Source organism: Balaenoptera borealis (genome assembly GCF_965194805.1).
Source record: "Balaenoptera borealis genome assembly, chromosome: 3".
NCBI classification, from domain to species: Eukaryota; Metazoa; Chordata; class Mammalia; order Artiodactyla; family Balaenopteridae; genus Balaenoptera; species Balaenoptera borealis.
The window spans coordinates 41,241,318-41,260,169 of NC_138866.1; the positions used below are offsets into that span (position 1 = coordinate 41,241,318).

At 39.2% G+C, this 18,852-nt stretch overlaps 1 protein-coding gene across 1 annotated transcript in view; it reads left to right on the top strand.

Annotated features, from left to right (window-relative positions):
- Window positions 1-18,852, top strand: part of CCDC175 (coiled-coil domain containing 175) — an 84,343-nt gene that overhangs the window by 48,582 nt on the left and 16,909 nt on the right. Inside the window, exons 12-15 of the mRNA XM_082386764.1 lie at window positions 2-73; window positions 8,021-8,156; window positions 8,715-8,846; window positions 14,757-14,895. Coding sequence (XP_082242890.1) covers window positions 2-73; window positions 8,021-8,156; window positions 8,715-8,846; window positions 14,757-14,895 — 479 coding nt within the window. The remainder of the gene's footprint in view (window position 1; window positions 74-8,020; window positions 8,157-8,714; window positions 8,847-14,756; window positions 14,896-18,852) is intronic.

Sequence of the window (18,852 nt, forward strand, 5' to 3'; positions counted from 1 at the left end):
GAGCAACAAAGGAAGTATATCGGAAACAAATAAAAGTCCTGAACGATAACCTGGAAAGAAAAAATCAGAGATGGTAAAAAAAAAAAAAACCTCATTTATATTATAAGTAGTATATGTTATCTTTTTAAAATTTGATATTATTTATTTATTTTTTATACAGCAGGTTCTTATTAGTTATCTATTTTATACATATTAGTGTATGTATTTCAATCCCAATCTCCCAATTCATCGCCCCCCCCACGCCCCCTCAGCTTTCCCCCCTTGGTGTCCATACGTTTGTTCTTTACATTTGTGTCTCTATTTCTGCCTTGCAAACCAGTTCATCTGTACCATTTTTCTAGATTTCACATATATATGTTAATATTCAATATTTGTTTTTCTCTTTCTGACTTACTTCACTCTGTATGACAGTCTCTAGGTCCATCCACATCTCTACAAATGACCCAGTTTCATTCCTTTTTATGGCTGAGTAATGTTCCATTGTATATATGTACCACATCTTCTTTATCCATTTGACTGTCCATTGTATATATGTACCACATCTTCTTTATCCATTCGTCTGTCGATGGGCATTTAGGTTGCTTCCATGACCTGGCTATTGTAAATAGTGCTGCAATGAACATTGGGGTACATGTGTCTTTTTAAATTATGGTTTTCTGTCAGTATATGCCAAGTAGTGGGATTGCTGGGTCATATGGTAATTCTATTTTCAGTTTTTTAAGGAACCTGCATACTATTCTCCATAGTGGCTGTATCAATTTACATTCCCACCAACAGTGCAAGAGGGTTACCTTTTCTCCACACCCTCTCCAGCATTTATTGTTTGTAGATTGTTTGTTGATGCGCATTCTAACTGGTGTGAGGTGATACCTCATTGTAGTTTTGATTTGCATTTCTATAATAATTAATGATGTTGAGCATCTTTTCATGTGTTTCTTGGCCATCTGTATGTCTTCTTTGGAGAAATGTCTGTTTAGGTCTTCTGCCCATTTTTGGATTCGGTTGTTTGTTTCTTTAATATTGAGCTGCATGAGCTGTTTATATAGTTTGGAGATTAATCTTTTGTCCATTGATTCATTTGCAAATATTTTCTCCCATTCTGAGAGTTGTCTTTTTGTCTTGTTTATAGTTTCCTTTGCTGTGCAAAAGCTTTTAAGTTTCATTAGGTCCCATTTGTTTATTTTTGTTTTTATTTCCATTACTCTAGGAGGTGGGTCAAAAAAGATTTTGCTGTGATTTATGTCAAAGAGTGTTCTTCCTATGTTTTCCTCTAAGAGTTTTATAGTGTCCGGTCTTCCATTTAGGTCTTTAAGCCATTTTGAGTTTATTATTGTGTATGGTGTTAGGGAGTGTTATAATTTCATTCTTTCACATGTAGCTGTCCAGTTTTCCCAGCACCACTTATTTAAAAGACTGTCTTTTCTCCATTGTATATCCTTGCCTTCTTTGTCATAGATTAGTTGACGAGGTATTTGGGTTTATCTCTGGGTTTTCTATCCTGTTCCATTGATCTGTATTTCTGTTTTTGTGCCAGTACCATACTGTCTTGATTACTGTAGCTTTGTAGTATAGTCTGAAGACAGGGAGTCTGGTTCCTCCAGCTCCGTTTTTTTCCCTCAAGATCACTTTGTCTATTCAGGGTCTTTTGTGTCGCCATACAAATTTTAAGATTTTTTGTTCTAGTTATGTAAAAAAATGCCATTGCTAATTTGATAGGGATTGCATTGAATCTTTAGATTGCTTTGGGTAGTATAGTCATTTTCACAATATTGATTCTTCCAATCCAAGAACGCGGTGTATCTCTCCTTCTGTTTGTGTCATCTTTGATTTCTTTCCTCAGTATCTTATAGTTTTCTGAGTACAGGTATTTTACTTCCTTAGGTAGGTTCATTCCTAAGTATTTTATTCTTTTTGTTGCAATGGTGAATGGTATTGTTTCCTTACTTTCTCTTTCTGATACTTTGTTGTTAGCATATAGGAATGCAAGAGATTTCTGTGCATTAATTCTGTGTCCTGCAACTTTACCAAATTCATTGATTAGCTCTAGTAGTTTTCTCGTGGCATCTTTAGGATTCTCTATGTATAGTACCATGTCATCTGCAAACAGTGACAGTTTTACTTCTTCTTTTCCAATTTGTATTCCTTTGATTTCTTTTTGTTCTCTGATTGCCGTGGCTAGGACTTCCAAAACTATGTTGAATAATAGTGACGAGAGGGACATCCTTGTCTTGTCCCTGATCTTAGAGGAAATGTTTTCAGTTTTTCACCCTTAAGAATGATGTTTGCTACGAATCAAAAGACAAAGGATTAATCTCCAAAATATATAAATAGCTCATGCAGCTCAATATTAAAAAACAAACAACCCAATCAAAAAATGGGCAGAAGACCTAAATAGACATTTTTCCAAAGAAGACATACAGATGGCCAAGAGGCACATGAAAGGCTGCTCAACATCACTAATTACTAGAGAAATGCAAATCAAAACTACAGTGAGGTATCACCTCACAGCAGTTAGAATGGGCATCATCAGAAAATCTACAAACAACAAATGCTGGAGAGGGTGTGGAGAAAAGGGAAGTCTCTTGCATTGTTGGTGGGAATGTAGATTGATACAGCCACTATGGAGAACAGTATGGAGATTCCTTAAAAAACTAAAAATAGAATTACCATATGACCCAGCAATCCCACTGCAGGGCATATACTCAGAGAAAACCATAATTCAAAAAGACACATGAACCCCAATGTTCACTGCGGCACTATTTACAATAGCCAGATCATGGAAGCAACCTAACTGTCCATCGACAGACGAATGGATAAAGAAGATGTGGTACATATATACAATGGAATATTACTCAGCCATAAAAAGGAATGAAATCGGGTCTTTTGTAGATTCGTGGATGGACCTAGAGACTGTCATACAGAGTGAAGTAAGTCAGAAAGAGATAAACAAATATCATATATTAACACATATATGTGTAATTTAGAAAAATGGTACAAATGAACTGGTTTGCAAGGCAGAAATAGAAACACAGATGTAGAGAACAAACGTATGGACACCAAGGGGGGAAAGTTGGGGGGGGGATGAACTGGGAGATTGGGATTGACATGTATACACTGATGTGTATAAAATAGATAACGAATAAGAACCTGCTGTATAAAAAAATAATATAAAATAAAATTAAAAAAAAAAAAAGAATGATGTTTGCTGTGGGTTTGTTGTATATGGCCTTTATTATGTTGAGGTAGGTTCCCTCTATGCCCACTTTCTGGGGAGTTCTTATCATAAATGGGTGATGAATTTTGTCAGAAGTTTTTTCTGCATCTATTGAGATGATCATATGGTTTTTATTCTTCAATTTGCTAATATGGTGTATCACATTGATTGATTTATGTATATTGAAGAATCCTTGCATCCCTGGGATAATTCCCACTTGATCATGGTGTATGATCCTTTTAATGTGTTGTTGGATTCTGTTTGAGAGTATTTTGTTGAGGATTTTTGCATCTATATTCATCAGTGATATTGGTCTGTAATTTTCTTTTTTTGTAGTATCTTTGTCTGGTTTTGGTATCAAGGTGATAGTGGCCTTGTAGAATGAGTTTGGGAGTGTTCCTTCCTCTGCAGTTTTTTGGAAGAGTTTGAGAAGGATGGGTGTTAGCTCTTCTCTAAATGCTTTATAGAATTCACCTGTGAAGCCATCTGGTCCTGGGCTTTTGTTTGTTGGAAGATTTTAGATCACAGTTTCAATTTCATTACTTGGTCTGTTCATATGTTCTATTTCTTCCTGGTTCAGTCTTGGAAGGTTATACCTTTCTAAGCATTTCTTCCAGGTCGTCCATTTTATTGGCATAGAGTTGCTTGTAGTAGTCTCTTAGGATGCTTTGTATTTCTGCGATGTCCATTGTAACTTCTCCTTTTTCATTTCTAATTTTATTGATTTGAGTCCTCTCCTTCTTTTTCTTGATGAGTCTGGCTAAAGGTTTATCAATTTTGTTTATCTTCTCACATAACCAGCTTTTAGTTTCATTGATCTGTGCTATTGTTTTCTTTGTTTCTATTTCATTTATTTCTGCTCTGATCTTTATGATTTCTTTCCTTCTACTAACTTTGAGTTTTGTTTGTTTTGCATTCTCTAGTTCCTTTAGGTGTAAGGTTAGTTTATTTGAGATGTTTCTTGTTTCTTGAGGTAGGATTGTATTGCTATAAACTTCCCTCTTAGAACTGCTTTTGCTGCATCTCATAGGTTTTGGATCATCGTGTTTCGTTGTCATTTATCTCTAGGTATTTTTTGATTTCCTCTTTGATTTCTTCAGTGATCTCTTGGTTATTTAGCAGTGTATTGTTTAGCCTCCATGTGTTTGTGTTTTTTACGTTTTTTTCCCTGTAATTGATTTTTAATCTCATAGCGTTGTGGTCAGAAAAGATGCTTGATATGATTTCAGTTTTATTAAATTTACCGAGGCTTGATTTGTGACCCAAGATGTGATCTTTCCTGGAGAATGTTCTGTGTGCACTTGAGAAGAAAGTGCAATCTGCTGTTTTTGGATGGAATGTCCTATAAATATCAATGAAATCTCTCTGGTCTATTGTGTCATTTAAAGCTTGTGTTTCCTTATTAATTTTCTGTCTGGATGATCTGTCCATTGGTGTAAGTGAGGTGTTAAAGTCCCCCACTATTACTGTGTTATTGTCAATTTCCTCTTTTATAGCTGTTAGCATTTGCCTTATGTATTGAGGTGCTTCTATGTTGGTGCATATTTATTTATAATTGTTATATTTTCTTCTTGGATTGATCCCTTGATCATTATGTAGTGTCCTTTCTTGTCTCTTGTAACATTCTTTATTTTAAAGTCTACTTTATCTGATATGAGTATTGTTTCTCCAGCTTTCTTTTGATTTCCATTTGCATGGAATATCTTTTTCCATCCCCTCACTTTCAGTCTTTATGTGTCCCTAGGTCTGAAGTGGGCTTCTTGTAGACAGCATGTATATGGGCCTTGTTTTTGTATCTATTCAGCAAGCCTGTGTCTTTTGGTTGGAGCATTTAATCCATTCACATTTAAGGTAATTATTGATATGTATGTTCCTATTACCATTTTCTTAATTGTTTTTGGTTTGTTTTTGTAGGTCTTTTTCTTCTCCCACTTAGAGAAGTTCCTTTAGCATTTGTTGTAGATCTGGATTGGTGGTGCTGAATTCTCTTAGCTTTTGCTTGTCTGTAAAGCTTTTGATTTCTTTATTGAATCTGAATGTGATCCTTACCAAGTAGATTAATCTTGGTTGTACATTCTTCCCTTTCATCACTTTAAATATATCATGCCACTCCCTTCTGGCTTGTAGAGTTCCTGCTGAGAAATCAGCTGTTAACCTTATGGGACTTCCCTTGTATGTTATTTGTCCTTTTTCCCTTGTTGCTTTTAATAGTTTTTCTTTGTCTTTAATTTCTGTCAGTTTGATTACTATGTGTCTCAGTGTGTTTCTCCTTGCGTTTTTCCTGCCTGGGACTCTGTGCTTCTGGACTTGGGTGACTATTTCCTTTCCCACGTTAGGGAAGTTTTCGACTATAATCTCCTGAAGCATTTTTTTGGGTCCTTTCTGTCTGTCTTCTCTTTCTGGGACCCCTATAATGTGAATGTTGCATTTAATGTTGTCCCAGAGGTCTCTTAGGCTGTCTTTATTTCTTTTCATTCTTTTTTCTCTATTCTGTTCCGTGGCAGTGAATTCCACCATTCTGTCGTCCAGGTCACTTATCTGTTCTTCTGCCTCAGTTATTCTGCTATTGATTCCTTTTAGTGTATTTTTCATTTCAGTTATTGTATTGTTCATCTCTGTTTGTTTGTTCTTTAATTCTTCTAGGTGTTTGTTGTTTAATTCTTCTAAGTCTTTGTTAAACATTTCTTGTATCTTCTCTATCTTTGCCTCCATTCTTTTTCCGAGGTTCTGGATCATCTTCACTATCATTATTCTGAATTCTTTTTCTGGAAGGTTGCCTATCTCCACTTTGTTTAGTTGTTTTTCTGGGGTTTTATCTTGTTCCTTCAACTGGTGCATAGTCCTTTGCCTTTTCATTTTGTCTGTCTTTCTGTGAATGTGGTTTTTGTTCCACAGGCTTCAGGACTGTAGTTCTTCTTGTTTCTGCTGTCTGTCCTCTGGTGGATGAGGCTTTCTAAGAGGCTTGTGCAAACTTCCTGATGGGAGGGACTGGTTGTGGGTAGAGCTGGTTGTTGCTCTGATGGGCAGAGCTCAGAAAAACTTTAATTCCCTTGTCTGCTGATGGGTGGGGCTGAGTTCCCTCCCTGTTGGTTGTTTGGCCTGAGGTGACTCAGCACGTGAGCCTGCAGGCTCTTTGGTTGGGCTAATGGCGGACTCTGGGAGGGTTCACACCAAGGAGTACTTCCTAGAACTTCTGCTGCCATTGTCCTTGTCCCTGCAGTGAGCCACATCCCCCCACCCCACCTCTGGAGGAGACCCTCCAACACTAGCAGGTGGGTCTGGTTCAGTCTCCTGTGGGGTCACTGCTCCTTTCCCCTGAGTCCTGATGTGCACACTTCTTTGTGTGTGCCCTTCAACAGTGGAGTCTCTGTTTCCTCCAGTCCTGTTGAAGTCCTGCAATCAAATCCCGCTAGCCTTCAAAGTCGGATTCTCTGGAAATTCCTCCTCCCATTGCCGTATCCCCAGGTTGGGAAGCCTGATGTGGGGCTCAGAACCTTCACTCCAGTGGGTGGACTTTTGTAGTATAATTGTTCTCCAGTTTGTGAGTCACCCACCCAATGGTTATGGGATTTGATTTTATTTGATTACGCCCCTCCTACCGTCTCATTGTGGCTTCTCCTTTGTCTTTGATGTGGGGTATCTTTTTTGGTGAGTTCCGGTGTCTTCCTGTTGATGATTGTTCAGCAGTTAATTGTGATTCCGGTGCTCTCACAAGAGGGAGTGAGTGCATGTCCTTCTACTCTGCCATCTTGAACCAATCTCAGTATATGTTATCTTAATTAACAGTGCCCCAAAGTTGGAAGGATGTCAGAGTGCTTGTTGCTTGCTAGAGTCCAAGGAAATTATTTCCCCAAATTAAATTGTGTGAGTTTTCTTGGATCTAGATGTGTTTGTTAGTTTGATTTTTTTGGCATTGAACAGAAACAAAGTTTTTCATTCCAATTATGTGAAGTCACCAAAGAGTAAAATTGCCAAGATATGCAATGCCTCTTTGCTCATCCATGCTCCTATGTGTACCAGTAAGGAAGGTGATGTGCAGGGACAGAGGAGAGTGGTTAAGTACTCTACAGATGGACTACTTTGTTTGCTCTACAGATGGACTACTTTATTTGCTCTGCCTCTTATCAGCTCTGTGACCGGGGCTAAGTTATTTAATAATCTCTCCGCTCCCATCCCTATAAAGTGAGGAATGATAGTAGCACCCGCTTTGTAAGGTTGCTGTGAATGGTAAATGAGATGATCGATGTACAGTATGTAGCTCAGTGCCTGGCACCTAGAAAGCACTTGCAGAAACATAGCTATATTTTATTATTGTTGTCTTTATTATAATATTATTTTTAAGACTCCAATTGCACATTTTTACTCTTCTCTAGTTATATAGCTTTTTTACGTTGTAATGGAGAGAAAAATTTGAGAACCTAGAAGCTTGAAATTTCTTACTAGCACTTTGAGTAGTTTAGGTAATTCTTTTACTATTTCTGTCTGGGACTCTTCTTTTTCAAACACCCCTGAGCCTTCCCCATTTCTCTCCTTTACCTAGAGGAGGCAAGCTCTAGGTAAAGTGTGGTTTGTCCACTGTCCTGTTGGATGTACTGACACAACTTAATGTGAAGCAACTTGCAGAGATGGCATTGAGGCAGTTAATGTTTTGTCTTATTTTTTCAGCTAACATGTCTAGTCTACATCATCAATGGCACAAACAATTTTATATAATCATAGTAGGATTTGTTTTGTTTTGAATTCCTTCATCTTTTCAGTAAACTGTGATGTCAATTTGATGATAATTCTTTTTGTTCTAATCTCTAGTATTATAACTCAGTGGAAAATAGCTTGTTTGCTAAAAAAACATGCACGTTGGACCAACATGATAAGGGCTGAAATACAAGAAATTATAGATAAAATTCAGGATGCTGAACTTAGACGCAGTGAATTATTACAAGAGGTAAAGGAACTCAAGGAACTTAGTATTTACTCCCTATATTGCATGTCAGTAATTCTTCAGTATTTCATTAAACCTTACCTTATTAAAAGGTATTTTGCTTTCTGCTGATTTCATGTTTAGAGTGAATTATGTAACTTTCTTGAGAAATGTAGCCAATTGCTGTGTATTAACTATAGGAATTTAGCAAAGTAGCAATTCTCTCCAGAATATGCTCTTGAAGCATGTAACTGAAACTTGAAGATAGTGTTTAGGGAAACTATCTAAAAGTAAGGAGACTAAACATCATTTATTTAGCTCCTATATTTATCCTCTGCCTACCCTCCATCCCCTACTACTCCCATTCCCCATTTCCTCATGTCATTTATAGCTATTGTTTGGTGAAGAAATTAATCTCTGGAGGGAAAATAAGATCCCCCTCAGTGGTTACTGAGAAATAATATAACCTGAAGTCAGAGCCAAGTCTCATGCACAGAAATATTAATTTACCTGGCTGTTTGAAAATGTAATACTGACTGCTGCAAAACAAATGATAAATCCTCATTTATTTCCCCTAATTAGACCAGTTTCAGAGAAAATGAGATCAATGAGTTTTTGGCACAGATTGAACAACTTACATTAGAATTAAAACAAGAGGAAGAGGAATTTGTTGCCAAAGAAAAAAAGTTAATTCGAGAGTTGAGCAAGTATGAGGTAAATTTTATTTTACGTCTAAGAATAATTTTAGATGGTGATATGCAGGGGAGGGTGTATTTCATGCTATTTTAATCAGTTAGAAGTAAAGTAAATCTTCTAGTATAAACAAGACTACAATTAAATTCTGAATCTTTCTTCTTTTTCTAAAAACGAAATAGAACAAAAAGAAATATGTTTTCAGTTAAAAAAAAAAAATCACACACTCCAAGTTTTGTGGAAGTGCTGGCAAAATCCATGGAGACAGGTGGAGTGTTGGGTAAAACCATGCAGAGCCGGAACAGGAGAGGCTGGAGAGAGTAATGAAGGGTGAGGGAGACCAAGAAGGCCAATCTCAGAAGTCCTCCTTAAAGACAGGGCATGGCACTGACCTGGGAACTGCCAAGGGCTGACCTGAGGTAGAATAGAGCATGAATGATGGGGGAAGTGGAGAGAAAAGTCACTGCAAGGACCCAGGAGGCCCAGAGTGGCTAGGTCTCTGGAAACACAGCAGAAAACAAACCTTTTCAAGGTGATGGTGTTACCTTGGTAGACAAGGGCATGTTTCTTGGAGACCACCATTGGAAGAGTAGCTGGGGAGAAAAGAGATGGTAGCAGAAGGCTTCCTGAACTTGATTCAGTTTGAAGAGGGAAAAAAAAGGCCTGACTACCCCAAAGAGAAGCTTTATTTGAAGGCAAGGGAGTAGGGAGCCTTACATTTCAAAGTTTAGATCTTACCCTGGTCCAAGCCCACTCTTCCTCCCACCACACACACCCTGCCACGTCCTGCAGAAACCCTCTGCAGATAACTGGTCCCATAAAAAGCCAATTCTTTCTAATGTAAATAGCAAAAAAGAAGCAGATATGTCTTACACACAAAAATACTATGAGAAAAACAAGTGAAGGGGCAATGAAACTTTCCATCAAATGAAGAACGCTCAGAAAAATGGTGCTGGAACAGATGAAAACTGTGACTCAACATCCCTCCATGAATTCAGAAAAAAATAATTTCATAGAAGTGCCAAGGAAGATTAGCAATATGGAAATATAGGAACTCAGGGAAGAGACGTCAGAAGGGGATGGCCAGAAATAGGAAGAGGGGAAATGGGAACTGGCACAACTCAGGGAACAAACCAGGGAAAGAAAGCATTGCACAAACCTATACAAAATTAGAAGGAACAGAAGGAAGAAGCAAGGCGGAAAGCATTTCTCCATTGGTTGTAGCATGTGTGGGTACCCAGTATTTTTCTAGATGCTGAAAAATTTTTTAAAAGGGGGGAAGAAACAGAAGCCTTATGAAGCTTACATTCCAGTGGGGTTGGGGAGATTGAAAATAACAAGATAAACAGTAGAACATGTAATATATTCAGTGGTGATAAATGCTCTAGAGAAAATAAAACGGGGAAGTGGGATAGGGTGAGTGTATGTAATGCGGTCTGTGTGCCATTTTAAACAGGGAATCAGAGAAGGGTACAGCCCCAAAGGCTATGAGGAAGTGTGATATGCAGATATCTGGAGAAGGTGGCTGCAGGCAGAGGACACGCTGAACATGCAGGTTCTGAGGCAGGACTGTCCTATTTGAGGAATGACAAGGAGGCAGTGTGATTGCAGCAGAGATGGGGGAGAGTGCTGGAGGTTCTAGGGACTCATCTTCCAGAAGCAGATGCTGACATGGAATTAGGAGTGCAAAGGTTTATTAGGGTGTAATGCCTATGAAAGGACTGGGCAGGGGCCATTATGTAAACTGCAAACTCTCCAGGGAACTCCAGAGCAAGGATCGTCCATTAGAAGAGGCCCGCCTTGGGCAGAAAGGGCTCTACCCTTGTACCATCTCTTTGCTCACATAGTTAGTTGGAGGCCGCCCCTCAAAGAGCATGGTCTTGGCTAGATAGCCAAGGCCACTCTGAAGGAGCCAACCACACTGGAGGCTGTCAGCTAACCACACTCCTTGCCACAGGACAGTGAATTCTTCCTTGAGGGTAGATCTAAAAGGGGCATCCCCAGGCTTGCCACACCTTGTAAGAACTTTGTCTTTCACTCTGCATGGGCTGGGAAGCCAATAGAAGGTTCTGAGTGAAGATTATTTATTCTGAAATAATCTGATTTTCATTTAAATAGGATCACTCTAGCTGCTATGTTGAGCAGAATTTAGGAAAGCACTGGTGGATGCAGAAAGACCAATTAGCAAGCTAGAGCAGTACGCCAAGTGGTTCAAGTAGCTTGAACCAGAACGATAACTGAGGAGGCGGTTGGAAGTAGTCAGCATCTCAGACGTTTTTTGAAATAGAGCTGACGGAGTTTACCAGTCATACTTCATGGTAAACGAATGAGGGCAATCCTCTTAGAGTCAGGAATAAGACAAGGACACCATTTAACATTGCATTCAAGCCTGTACAATGAAATTAGGCAAAATAAGTAAATTAAAAGTATAAGACTGCAGATGAGAAAATTTCTGCAAACAGTCTGCCTGCCAGGCTGTGTGCTCCCTGCAAGACTCCGTCCACCTGTGCCTCATTTACACAAAGTCACGGACAGATGGCAGCCTGTGCGACATTATTATAAATCCCTTTTCCCCTTGAAAATCATCATCAACAACCCTGGGCACATTGGAATCCCATTTCTACCTTTAGTTCAGTGGCATGAGGAGCCCAAAATGGAGAGGAAACACCCTCAGATTTTGGTTTATGGAACCAGTATTGTACCCTTGATAGAATCATTCTTCTCACCAGTAGTAAGATCTCCGGACTGACAGAGCCCAAATTCACAGGGAGGGAAAGCAAAATCATTAGGTTTAATAGTGAGAAAGCCCACTGCTACTTGGGCCCCTGACCCAAAATTCCCAGGGAAAACAGCCCTGAATATTAGTCACTGGTTCAGAATGTAAACTTCCAAATCTTGAGAGGTGTTTTCTTCTAGGCGGTGCTGTGACTAAGTCTTCTATAGACTTGGCTCTGATACCCAGGGGCCTCCGCTACAATGTTCCTATCAGAGCTTGAAAAGCCTTCTGCATCACTCGGATCTAGCACTGACACATTGATCACAGTTGGATCTGCTGGGTCCTTCAGCCCCGTATCTGGCAAGGTTCAGTCAGAGAAACAGAGCTACCAGGAAAGGGGTTTATTAGAGGATTTGACGTTCTGCCATTGTGGGAGCTCGTTATGTAGTCTAGTGAGTCTTTCAGCTTTACATCTGGAGCCGGGGCCCAAAGGCAGCAGGGTAGGCAGTTGGGAAGGAAAGATGGGCAGGAAGTGGAGAAAGCAAGGTCAAACTGGAAGTCGCAGGATGAGCGGAACTCGTGAGCTTGGACTGGTACCTGCATTGGCCTCTCTCCTTTCCAAGGCTTCAACCCCCAGAAATTGCAGCAGAAGCCGGAGCCTTTCATCACTGGGCTATGTATGCACGTGGCTCAGGACTCAGGGAAGCTGAGGGAAGATTTGAATGATCTGAGGAAGCTGTGGGCCTGACAGGTCACCCAACTCCAAGAAGCTGAGCCAGCAAACACCACCTTGCCTGAGCTGCAGCAGCATCTGATACCCAAACCCTCACTCCAAGCATAAAACAAGAGCGTTGTTTCTTGTCAGGGTGGTGCTGGCAGCCTCAGCCTTGTGCAGGCAATGGGAATGAATGAATGCATTCACATGCCTCCTTATCCCCCCAGGCCATTCTTTTTTTTTTTTTTTTTTTTTACAGAATATAGTATAGATATGGGTTTCTTAATACTGCAGTCTGGAGAATTTACTCCTGATTCTGCATAGTAATATTTTTATATTACGGTGTTTTATGTATGTTTTTGTCTTTCTGTATTATTCATAAGGGTTCTAATGGTAATTTGGAATGGAACAGCATATCACTGTATTAATTAGGGTGCGAGCAAGGTGCTCTATCAAAGAGATGCCAAAATGCAGTGAACATAAGCAAGATGTGTACTAAAGGGTTAACAATCCTCTATCTTTTACTGGGAAATTGACCTTGGCGTAACTTTCTGGCTCTTCCCCTAGTAGCCTGATAAGGGTGGATTATCAGTTGTATTATCAAGCAACATTGCTTATATAGAACAACCCTTTATTAGTATGCTGCATCTTGACCAGGAGAATAACTAGCGGGAAACCAGAGCATTGGGCTTTCCTGGATTCGGTGCCTCTTTTAAATGGGCACGTCCCTTGTATGGACCTAGAAGGTATGCCCAAGAGATGTTGGTTCCAATTTAAACATGGGGCTTCTAGGCCAGGGAGTCCTTCACATCTACCGCTGTGGATCTCCTTCTCTTGCACTAAGTTACCGCTTTGGTGGGGTCAATGGAAACTAGCCTCTGGTAGGCTATGTTGTGAGGGCATCTCCCGCTGGGGAAGCATGTCTGGCATTGCTCTGCTGGCCCTCAGGGTTTCCTTTAAATTATGTGTGTATGCAACTTAGATAAAAATAAAAAATAAAAATAAAAGTTTTTAAGAGTAAACTGGGTCAATTATGGCCAGTTTAAATCTTTGAGTCTGAGTATCTATTTAAGACAGATACTCAGATACTTCTGACATGGTCATTACAGAAGAGAGATGTTGATTTCTCTTTCCCGGTATAGGCTGAAGGGAAGGGGTGGAGGGCTGGAAGGGTAGCTCTGCCACCCTCAGCATGAGACTAACATCTGTGGGTCCAAGTGGCAGCTTCCATTCTCATCCTCTTCCAGCCAGGGGAAGGAGGAAGGACCCAGGGGGCACATACCCCTTCCTGTTGCAGGGTCAGGACCCAGAAATGGCACACCCCACTTTCACTCACAAACTCATTGGTCACACCCACCTGCAAGGGAAGCTGAGAAATCACTCTAGTTGGCAGCCATATGCTCAGCTAAAACTCAAAGAGTCCTGATATCGAAGGACAGGGGAGTGGATAGTAAATGTCAGTTGGCTGTCTTTGCCTTAGTCACTATTTTAAATCCACCCTGACTTTCCAAGAGAGATTCAACTATATTCCACTTGAAACTAAATAAAACCTGAGTTTGAATAAATAAGCAGGCATTTTCATGTTTTGCTTTCGGCACTTTTAACCCATTTATTGTAGTATCATATCCATTTATTTCTACCCCCTTCCCATTTCTTACTTACATCCACATTTCTTAGAGCTGGTGTATATTTTATTTTGCTGACTGGTTTTGTTTTGTTTTTTTCATAAAATATCAATCAAGAGAAAGTTTCTCAAATATGTTTTTGGGGTACACATTAGGTAGCAGTAATAGAACCATAGCAGTACAGCTATAGAACTGAAAGGATCTTTGGAGAGCCCAGTGAATTTAATCTCCTAACAGTATAGATTGCCAGAGAGTCAGTGAGTGAGCCAACAAATATTTATTAAATATCTAGTATGTGCCAGATACCTTTCTTTTTTTTTTTTTTTTTAAATAAACCCTGTGTTTGAAACATCTGGCCAGTCTTTGTTTCCCTGTAATATGCAGCGATTAGTAACTTTTTTTTTTTTTAACTTTTGGGTTTGTTTGTTTGTTTGTTTGTTTGTTTGTTTATTTATTTATTTATTTATTTATGGCTGTGTTGGGTCTTCGTTTCTGTGCGAGGGCTTTCTCTAGTTGCGGCAAGTTGGGGCCACTCTCCATCACGGTGCGCGGGCCTCTCATTATCGCGGCCTCTCTTGTTGCGGAGCACAGGCTCCAAACGCGCAGGCTCAGTAATTGTGGCTCACGGGCCTAGTTGCTCCGCGGCACGTGGGATCTTCCCAGACCAGGGCTCGAACCCGTGTCCCCTGCATTGGCAGGCAGATTCTCAATCACTGCACCACCAGGGAAGCCCCAGATACCTTGCTATGCACCTTAGGATAAGAGGAGTCCAAGACAGACAGAACTTTCCCCACCAAAGAACTTACCCTCTACTCTAGAATGCTGTGTGAATTCTCCAAAATCGTACCTCACAATCAGCTTTACTGTCTTTAAAGCAAAGATTCGCTGAGGAAACACAAATTAACAAAGAAAAGGAAGGTGAACTAGTCGAGTGTCTTCCACAGCTTCAGGTGGCAGAAGAAGAATACATGGACAAAAACAGACAATTTGAAAATCTCGTTGATATTCTTACAGGTACATATGAAGCACTTAGTAATTGAACTCCAGCCCAGGTAAGGATTTCACTGTTGTCTGCTAACACAAAGTGGATCATTCATCACAAGCCAATGGTGAAATTCTCCCAACTTCTCCCATCACCTTTAACTCTCTATTCTCTAGTTTTTGCCTCTTCTACTACTTTCCTCTTCTCTGCACCACAGTCTTACTGTTAACTCTTGTCAAATTTCTCCTTTTCTCTTTTAAAACTGTTTAACATTAAGAATTAGTAGCAACTATATTATATCATTTCTCTCTGTGCTTGGCAAAGGTAGAACCAACTCCTTTATCTCCTGCCATGTGAAAAATTTTTTGTTTCTTAACATGAATTTACAGCTTGACTTTAATCATTTTCCAGCTATGACTTTAATCATTTATAAGGTATGTACTCCTTAGACTTTTTTCACTAATCTGCCCCTAAGGCAGGGATAGATAACAGCTTGTCTCAGACCTGGGGGCTTCATAGAGAAGATGAAATGTGTCTGAAAGTATGCATATTTTGTGTTTTATTACATGGCATACCATGTGTGTGTTTAATATAAAAAATAATTATTTTCTCCACAAAAATTGGATGTGGTCATCTAACCCTGAACCCCAAATTTCACAGATCCAGATCCATCCCTAGAGGTGTGAGTCTTGTTTTGAATTTGGGGAGTAAAGGATCATTATCCAAGGATTTAGGTTATTAAGCAGGACAACTTCTAGAACTTCTGTGTTCTAGATGATGGAAGAAGTGCCATTGGAATCAGGCCAGGACCAAAATTACAGAAAATGTGCACATTTTTTACTGGAATGGGAGTAAAAAATGTGCACTGTGGTGGGACTGACCAGCTGGTAAAGATGAATATGGGGATAGGAATTAAAGCAGTGTGTCAAAACAGGGTAGTCATATGGAAACCCAATATGGTCAAATGTGAAATAAACAGATAATAAATATTCAAAGTGAATAGTGATAATTTTCAAGGAAGGTGGATTTTTAAGAATATAAGAATATTATAAGAAAAAGTACCTGGGTCTGGTTCCCATTCCTCAGTTGATTTTCCACTTTTGCCACATTTTCATTTAGTCAACTCAGTTAGGTTTTCTTGTTTTTTTACCACTTTTATCAAGACTTGCAACATATATGTACTCCGTTCCCAGTTTTTCCTTCCTTCATCCCTTCTTGCACTGGGTGGAGGATATAAGAAACACTATGAGTATAAAAATAAGAAATATATTGCAGTATATTGCAGTATATTGCAAGAACTGATTCTCTTAAGTCAAAGAAAAGGGATAAAATACTGAAGAAAGTAGAGAAAAGAGAGGAAGGCACGAGAAAAGAAGGAAAGGGGACATAAGAGCAATGCACTTCAGAGAGTAGGAAAATATACTTCACCTGCCAGGAGTGAGACTTACAGAGGGTAGAATATAAAGGCTCAGTACACATAAAGAATAATGTTGTGACTTGTGATTAAATATGATGGATAAAACACATGCATCTATCTTTGCTCCCTAATAGAACTTCATAAAATATGTGCAAAAGATTTATTTAAAGATATAAACCCACAAGTACAAAGAGACTGGCAGAGAAGACATCAACAGATAATAAATAACAGCAAATTGTTGGAAGGTGTAATTGGATAGAGGTATTAGCAGAAGATGAAGTTTAACTAGCAAGTGCTCACAGAGAAGCATAGCATGAGGACAAGAAGTTCTCTCCTCAGGACCAGGGAAGTCTTGGACATTGGAGGACAGGGATACTGTGAAGCCTGAGATGAGTCATGGGGCTGAAGATTAGCTGAAAGTCTTTATAGTGAGCAGTTGGACCCCCAGGTCAAATGTCCTCTTCTATGCCACTGACTGACTACTCCTCCACAATGCCAGAAGAGAAATTGAGCAAGAGGGTTCTAAACTTCATGATATCAGCTATGGCTGAGGGCAGAAGACAGGTGCTGTTCTGAGACCCCCTTCTACTGCTCAGCTTGATGAAGGCTGCCAGCCAGTTGTGTTATAACTCTTCTGTGATCCCTTCCCCACCCTGAAGATGGTTGGATTCTTCCCCAAGGACACTGAACAGTTTCAAAGAGCTCCACAGAATCTAATATTTGAGAGCCCCCCAACAAAATGGGTGATCACTTCCTGATCACTGTACAGTGAAGTCCACCGAGGAACCAAACCTTTTAGTCCCTCACCCTTAAGTAGGATTAGATAGTCAAAGATCACCAGACATCTCAGGAAAAACTCCAGCATGAATGACATAAACTAAAGCAGATAGAAAAACAGAACTTGGTGGAAACATAAACACAAATAACATAAGAATACTTTTAAAGATAAATTCTCAGGGAGTATATATTCTCTCTATATTATTATATATAATACGTATATATTCTCTGTATATTGTTCAGAATATATGTTCTCTCTAGTATAGAGAATATATCTTAAAGTATATTCTTTTTTTTTTTTTTAAACTCTCAAGTACATTTTATATGCCAGGCATTGTGGGAGACACAAGGAAGACAAAGGAAATTACTGTAAAGCAATTCCTACTCTCTAGGAGCTCCCAGCTTAATGATGTGGGTGAGGACAGACATATCATAGATCACTAGACAGAGAGATAGTGCAGGCTTGCACAGGGCATTGTGGAAATTCTGAGGAGGGGCTCCTGACCCATCCTTGGGGGAGGGGGTGTATTATGAGGGGCTTCCAGGAGGGAGAGACACCTGGGCTGAGCCCTAAAGCACTGGCTCTCAATTCTGACTGCACACTGCAGTCACTTGAGAAGTTTCACAAATGTGAAGGCCTATGTCCCATGGACCACCAGACCCTGGGGCTTAACTGGTCTGGGGGTGGCTTGGTTTAGGAAGTTGCACAAAATATCCAGGTGAGTGCAACATGTAGCCAATTTTGAGAACCTCTGTCCTAAGGCACTGATTCTCTGCACATCGAAATCACCTGTAGCATTTTAATAAACTCCAATGTCTGGTTCTACCCACTAAAGATTTGATTTAATTGGTCTGGGTGTGGCCAGAATTTTTTTAATGCTCCCCAAGTGATTGTTGTATGCAGACAAGTTCAAGAACCACTAGCTTGTAAGAATGCATCTCAAAATTGAATGTGCAGACGAGATCAGGTGCATTCAGGGTGGTATGGCCGTAGAATTTTAAAGTATATTCTTAGAGAAATAAAATAAGATATTGCATTTATGAAAAAAGAACAAGATGCTTAAAAGAAAGAACAAAGAACAAAAAAGAGCTCTTAAAAATAAAAAATATAGCAACTAAAATTTTAGAATTCAGTAAGAGGATTATAAGAAAAGTTAAGGAAACCTCTCCAAAAATAGAACAAAAAATAAGGAGATAACAGGATAAAATGGTAAGGAAATTATAAAACTGTTCTGAGGTGTCAAATATCTGACTAACAGGAAGGCCAGAAAAAGAGACCAGAAAAAAAATGGGAAGTATAAAGTTATCAATGAAATATTACAAACATATTTCTCAGAACTGGAGAATATGAACTTCCTATTTTAAAGGGCCTGAAAGGGCCTTAAAGGGCCTGTCAATCCCCAGTACAATATATGAAAGAAAAGACATTAAGCTACATCACTGATGGATTTCAGGAGAAAAAAAAAAGAGAAGATCCTAAAAGCTTCTAGAGAGAAAAAGCAGATCTCACACAAAAGATTAGTATCAGAATGGTTTCAGACTTCTTTTTTTTTTTATAATGAAAGAGCTTTATTCAATAGAGAAATCAATAATAGCCACAAATATAAGAAAACCATGAAAAACCTTAAAAAGAAATCTGTAAACTCTATATGAAGAGAGGTTTGCTAAGAAATATATAAGAAGACTTGAATAAATTTAGAGACATCTCCTATTCCTAAATGAGAAAACTGAATTAAAAGAAAGTCAGTTTTTCACAATTAATTGATAAGTTTGGCACTATTCCAATTAAATTTGC